At 54.0% G+C, this 6,749-nt stretch overlaps 2 protein-coding genes across 2 annotated transcripts; one reads left to right on the top strand and one right to left on the bottom strand.

The window, feature by feature from the left end:
- The first annotated feature begins 468 nt into the window (after nt 1-468).
- Nucleotides 469-3,748, top strand: LOC120640989 (PI-PLC X domain-containing protein At5g67130-like). Its single transcript, XM_039916931.1, has 7 exons — nt 469-981; nt 1,112-1,249; nt 2,322-2,420; nt 2,510-2,813; nt 2,920-3,143; nt 3,225-3,311; nt 3,463-3,748. Exons 1-7 carry the CDS (start codon nt 481-483, stop codon nt 3,613-3,615), a joined length of 1,506 nt encoding a protein of 501 aa, XP_039772865.1. The 5' UTR covers nt 469-480; the 3' UTR covers nt 3,616-3,748.
- Nucleotides 3,749-4,082: 334 nt separating this feature from the next.
- On the bottom strand, nt 4,083-6,661 carry LOC120640990 (40S ribosomal protein S10-1). Its single transcript, XM_039916932.1, has 5 exons — nt 6,530-6,661; nt 6,381-6,429; nt 5,716-5,998; nt 5,036-5,171; nt 4,083-4,483 (listed from the first exon to the last, which is right to left on the bottom strand). Exons 1-5 carry the CDS (start codon nt 6,530-6,532, stop codon nt 4,403-4,405), a joined length of 552 nt encoding a protein of 183 aa, XP_039772866.1. The 5' UTR covers nt 6,533-6,661; the 3' UTR covers nt 4,083-4,402.
- Nucleotides 6,662-6,749: the final 88 nt, after the last annotated feature.

Here is a 6,749-nt window from a genome sequence, read left to right as displayed (position 1 = left end):
GTTTGACCGGTTTACCAAGTGGGCCTTAATGGGCCGTCTGATTTTTTTCCTTTTCTTTTTTGGTTTAACTTTAAATGCCCGAAAAGTATGTTAAACGAACGAATTTTTGAGAAAATTTGACATCATTAGATTCGTCGCACCTTGAAGTATTTTTTGAAATTTTTTTATTTTTTTGAATTCAAATTTAAATTTTGAATTTGGTCCGGTTTGGTATCGGCTCAAACCGGACCGGTTCCCACCGCTATTGTAAACCCTGCTCATGAGTGGCGGAATCCGCAATTAGTAATGGGCTGCGGTTGGGTCGGTTCTGTTTGCTGCCCCCGCCAGGTCACCTGGCGGTTGCCCCCCGCGGCGGCAGCCGCACCGGACCACCGCAACGGCCACCTCGACGGGACGCCGCCGCCGCGTCCGCGCCCACCGCCCCCCCCCCCCCCCCCCCCCCTGCTCCGCCCGTGACATGACGGCCGGGACCCGCGGCGGATGGGGCGCCGTTTGCCAACGGCCAAGATGCGCGCGCGCCGGCGGAACGGAAAGGCCAAGTTAAAGCGTCCGAGAAACAAAACAGCACGCGCGCCGACGACGCCACTGGCAAGTCCGGCCTTGCAAGCCACACAACCGCCACTCGTAGACGCGAGCGCAAGCGAGAGCGAGGCGAAGCCACACAACCGCCGACCCGACGCCCCTTCCGCCCTCGTTTGGCCGCCGGCCGCCGTGTTCCGGACGAGGAACGGAGCGCCGGGCACCTCGCCGGAGATGGCCGGGGACAGGGCGGCGGCGCTCGTCCGCATCGCCGCCGTGGGCGTCCTCCTGGCGCTGTGCTCCTCCCCCGCCGCCGTGGTGGTGGTGTCGGCGCGGAAGGTTGGGCAGACGTGCGCCCTGGACCGGAACTGCGCCGCCGGCCTGCACTGCGAGACGTGCGTGGCCAACGGCAACGTGCGGCCGCGCTGCACCCGCGTCGTCCCCGTCGGCCCGCAGACCAAGGTAACTACGAGTAATTACGAGCTCTCTCTCTCCTCCCGTTCGCTCGCTCGCTCGCATGCTCCGGCCGCCGCCGCCATGATTCTTCTTCAGCGCCCGTCCCGTGTGCTTGATCGATCGTCTCCTATCCTAGGCGCGGGACCTGCCGTTCAACCGGTACGCGTGGCTGACGACGCACAACTCGTTCGCGCGGCTCGGGCAGCGGTCGCAGACGGGCGTCGCCATCGCCACGCCGTGGAGCCAGCAGGACACCGTCACCGAGCAGCTCAACGTGAGTGCCCCTCTCCGGCCCCCTCTTCCCGGCCTTCTCCTCCCGCCACGGCGCCGGCCACGCCTCGCCTAGCCGCCGCGGCCGCCGGCGCGAATCTTGGAGCAACAAGCCAACACCAGCCAGCTCCTCGCGCTGTTGCTCTCACGCGGTCACGTCTTGATTGGACGCGGACACGCGACGAGGCTTTTCTGTCCAGCTGGTTGGTATGGGCGCGAGGGCCGCCGGGCGCGCCGCCAACGCGTGGCGCGGGGGCGCTACCCGCGCGCCGACGCGTGCGCGCGCTCCAGGCGGCGCCGCCGCACGCGCGCGGGTCTGCGTGGGCAGAGTACTAGAGCGGCGGAGGTCGAGCCAGAGTCCGTACTTGCTTGAAGCGTGGTCGCGGCAATTTGGTCGAGCCGCGCGCGCACGGCACGACCAAATTGCCTGCCCCTGTGGCCCTGTCCCTGTCCCTCTCGTGGTTGCCTTTGCCCTGCATTCCTGTGTGGTCTGCTATCCGCGAGCAACATGGTTGGCGCGTCAATTCCCGGTGCCATCTCACCTCAACCAACTTGTGACATGAGCGTGAATTGCTAAACAGCTAGCTAATGGTCAATATTTCGATCATTCCCCACGATTCCCGTGATGGCATTTCCGAGTTCCAACCGTACTAGTCTTGTGTAGTTCTGAACAACGAGTCAGAGTCTTTTCTTTTTTCTAAAAGAAAAAGAAAAAAGACGGATAAGTAAGAGGTGCTATTTCGCCTCTGATCGATCGTGAACACTGTTTTTCTGGTTTAAGTAGTAAATGGTGACAAACTTATTACTGCGCCACAACGGAAGGGACAGGGGGCAAAGATCTTGTTCCTTCAGACTAAGACGACAGCCATTTTGCTGACCCGCTGGCTGCGCTCTCGCCGTGAAACTCGGCCGGCTTTGTTTCTTGGGTCAGTTGGATCCATGCCACTCCAATTTTTGGAAATTGGATCTCATGTTGAAAATCATGTCATTGAGTGGCATGATTTTCAACATGACACCCAATTTCACGGAGTTGTGGTGGCATAAATCGAATTTTCCCTTGTTTCTTTGTCGTGCAGCGCGGCGTGAGGGGGCTGATGCTGGACATGTACGACTTCCGCAACGACATCTGGCTCTGCCACTCCTACGGCGGCATCTGCCAGAACTTCACCGCATTCGTAAGCCCCTCCTCTTTCCTCCCTCCCTCCCAGGTAGGCCAGCTCTGAACAGTGATCAATCTGATCGGTTCCTCCCCTGGCTCCGGCAGCAACCGGCGGTGAACGTGCTCCGGGAGGTGGAGCGCTTCCTGTCCCGGAACCGCGCCGAGGTGGTGACCATCTTCGTGGAGGACTACGTGGAGTCGCCCATGGGCCTCACCCGGGTGCTCAACGCCTCGGGGCTCGCCCGCTACCTGCTCCCCGTCTGGCGCATGCCCAAGGCCGGCGGCGACTGGCCGCTGCTCAGCGACATGGTCCGCGACGGCCACCGCCTCCTCGTCTTCACCTCCAAGGCCGCCAAGGAGGCCGCCGAGGGCATCGCCTACGAGTGGCGCTACGTCGTCGAGAACCAGTGTACGTACGTCGCGACGGCCACCAAGCTGACGCCAATGGCATTTTGCTTGCATCGACTTGCAATGCGAGAAAAAGATTCATGGTTTTCTTTTTCTTCGACTTGCAGACGGGACCAAGGGGATGGTGAAGGGGACGTGCCGCAACCGCGCCGAGTCGGCCGCCATGGACGACCTCTCGAGGTCGCTGGTGCTCGTCAACTACTTCAGGGACCTCCCGGCCTTCCCCGAGGCGTGCAAGGACAACTCGGCGCCGCTCATGGACGCGCTCGCCGCCTGCCACGCCAAGTCCGGGAACCGCTGGGCCAACTACATCGCCGTCGACTTCTACAGGGTCAGCTTATTGACGACGGTGCTCTTGCACCGGTGTGCTTCTGAATCTCTGGTGCGTGCTAACTCGTCGTCGGTGATGCAGAGGAGCGACCGCGGCGGCGCGGCGGCGGCCACGGACAAGGCCAACGGCGGCCTGATCTGCGGCTGCGGGAGCATCTCGGCTTGCAACGTAAGGCCTCCTCGCTGCACAAAACTGATTCGATTTCGAAAGCGGATTCTGAATTTCTGATGAGTTCGTCACGCACAAATTCGTAGCAGCAGCAGCAGACAGCTGAATTTCGCACTGAGATGGTGAAACTGTTCTTCTTTCTGCTGTGCAGGCCAACGGCACGTGCACACCCCATCACGGCAGGACGCCCAAGGGCATCTTCAACGCCTCGTCCGACGCCGCGGCGTGGCGGCCGCCGCCGGCGCTGCAGTGGCAGCGGCTCGTCCTGCTGCCGGCAGTCCTCGCTGTTCTCCTGCGCCTGTGAATTCTCTCCACGTTTTGCTGTACAGATACAGATACTTTGGTGCTACGAGCCTATGTATGATGCGGTTGCATACAAAGCCAAACACGAGAAATGTGACAAATGAGTTTGGCAAGAGCCTTGTGATTTCAAAACAGTGAGGTCCTGCAATGGAGGCCATGGTGGCGCGGACGACGTTTGCAAATTCCCCTTTTAAAAATAGGAAATGGTATAAACAAACAGTACGTTTGCAAATTCCCCTTCTAAAAATAGGAAAATGGTATAAACAAACAGTACGTTTGCAAATTCAACAGAAATTGTGATGCACATGCTTTCGTATTAGTCGCGAGGCAACATTTTGCACACCTAAGATAACATTAGCACAGGTCCTGTGAATCTGACTAAAGCAAGCTAACCCTGCAGAAACAAACCAAGCGCCACATAAATGATGCTCTTTGTATCAACTCAGGTCCCCAGCAAAAAATCAAATGTACCAGATACTGATCAATCTAGCAGCAAATCATCCTTCCAGCTTTAGCTGCACACACACAATTCTGCCGAAGTAGATTACAGACGGTCGGCAGCAAAAAAACGGGAAAATCACAAACAAGCAAAACAGAATGATTGCTTTCGAACAAGTAACGACATGAATCCGTTTGCACAATATACTGGAACCGCGGTATCAAGATAGCACAATTTTCTGCATATGTCAGCACTCTGCCGATCCGGATAACAATACTAGTACATAACTGTCCTTCAAAATTAAACGCCTCATGCGAAGGAAAACACCATGTCCAAACTAGGGGCAACTTCACTCCATGGAAGAAGAGGTCGGGCCAGCGCCAAAGCCGCTGCCACCACCACGGCCGAAGCCAGGTCTGCTACCAGAACTCTGCAGAAATTGAGGGGTGGAAACAAACATCAGCAATTATACAAGTATGGTGCACGATAGTTTGCTGCCTAATCCAATACATTCACCATGCTAACAAAAACTAGAATAATATACAGAACGTACAAGGAAAGAAAAACTAACAAAATTAACTCTTAAACTGACACACGCGCCAACATGGAAATTCATGACATCATGTTTGACATTGCTAATTTGTCTGAAAATTACACAATTCCAGGGGCCAATGGAGGAGAACAGGTGCAGCCAAGACCATTCGAAGTGTCCATTACGCCTCAGCTTTCTGTTTGTGTAAATTATCTGGCAATCATGACCTAATTCAAATCCTAAGCATATAAAACTGAAAAAAAAACTTAATCTCTACATTTGAACCATGCCAGTAGCTCTTTTTGACTAAATACGGTTTAAAATGGAACTAATACCCGCCACATGGTAACTGCAAGTCGTATGTGGCAGGCATAATCAAGCAGATTTTCAAGTCATTATGTTGAAAGCCGATGAATAATAATGAAGCACTAGAAGGATGCAAGCGATTACCCTGAAAGATGGCTGGAACTCAGCAGGAGCTCCACCCTTCTCACCACCAAAGTCACCAGGAGCACCACGAGGAGCACCACGGTACCCTTCCCTGTCACCAAACCTTGGCCTGTCCCCTTCAAAGCGAGGTGGGCCCCTACAAAGATTACAAGCATAGAGGAAAAAATTAAATTGCTTCATTCAATTTGTAAAGTTGGCGACAGGATAACTCAGCATTTTGTAGATGCTATCTTCCTAGTTGCCATAAAATTAGCTTAATCTACTCCTCAGATATCCTTAAAGCACTATAACAATGCCCCACACCTGAGAACTGTTTCAATAAACAAATTATAACACAGTACAAATAAGTAACACAAATCCACGGTTCTTAAATATGCATGTATACTGCTGCAACAACAAAAATGAACAAATGGCACGCATGTCTAATTCACACAACATTTCAGCGAGTGGCGAAGTCCTAGTAGATTTAAGTGTACCATAACATAATTCCTAATAGATGATTAAATTTATATGATCCTATAAAAAGTTGAAAACAGACAGCACTAGGTAAGATGTGGTTATACTTCTCCACTGAAATCATTACGAGATGTGTGCAGCAAACACGTAGAATCATATCACATGACTTTAGGGTGCATAATTTAACATGTATATAACAGAGCCTCGGAAAAAAAAAAGACTACCTTGGGCGGTCACCAGGAGGACCAGAGCCAAACGGGCGGCCAGGCGGCCTGGCAGACTTCTTGAGCGTGGCAGGCACGATCTCAGATGGCAGGTTGAGGTAGTTGCGGAGGTGCTCAATGCCATCGTTGGTGAGGTACCAGTAGTAGTACTGCCAGGAGAAGGTCTCCCTGACGTACTCCTTGGACTTGAAGCTCTGCATGAGCTTGATCACCTGCAGGTTGGGCACGTCGATCTGCGGGTGCTTCGCCAGGTTGTAGTCCTTCTTGGCGTACAGCACGCCCTCTGCAGCAGCACATACATCAAGTGAGCAAAAGCTCCAGTGACTAAATTGACACCAAGATCCTCCATTTCTCTGAATCTCTGAATTTCTAAAAACAAGAGCATGTATTTGCTTGAGAGGTCTCTGGACTCGAAATGACAAGTCGGGTCCTAAAAATGCTCTGTTGCCTTTTTCAAAAAAAAAATCTGTTGAGCTAATAAACCCTATTCCTAAGATCACAAGTTTATGTACATTTAGTCAATAAATCGTATAAATACCATACCGCTAAAGACTAGCGGTTCTCTAGTAAGATTAACATATCCCTCTCTTCCCGGAACAAGACAAATCACAGACACATGCTGCAAATCCGTACTGCGAGTACGAGGGGGGCAACGAATTTCTTACCTTTGAAGAGGTACTTGCAGATCTCATTGCGGTTCTTCTTGGGGATGATCTGCGGGAGAAGGGAACAAACGCGAGATTAACACGGGCAAACAGAACACGGAAGCGGACGAGCGGCGGCGGCGGATTGAGCCTCGGGGCTTCCCGCTTACCATGGTGGGCGGGGGCGGGGGGGGGGGGGTGGGGGGCGAGGTCCGGGAGCTGGAGCGCCTGAGGCTCGGGAGGCGGCGGCGGCGGCGAGTGGGAGGAACGAAGAAGAACCCTAGCGCCCGGGTCGGGTGAGGCTTTTATAATAGCCGCCGCCGCGGGGTAGGGTTTGGCTCGGGGAGCAGGGGAGAGCGGCCGAGGGGTATAAACGTCAGAATGGACGAG

Source organism: Panicum virgatum, chromosome 7K (assembly GCF_016808335.1).
Source record: "Panicum virgatum strain AP13 chromosome 7K, P.virgatum_v5, whole genome shotgun sequence".
In the NCBI taxonomy this organism is placed as follows: domain Eukaryota; kingdom Viridiplantae; phylum Streptophyta; class Magnoliopsida; order Poales; family Poaceae; genus Panicum; species Panicum virgatum.
The sequence above is the reverse complement of the archived record's forward strand: the minus strand, read 5'-3'. Positions and strand labels throughout refer to the sequence as shown.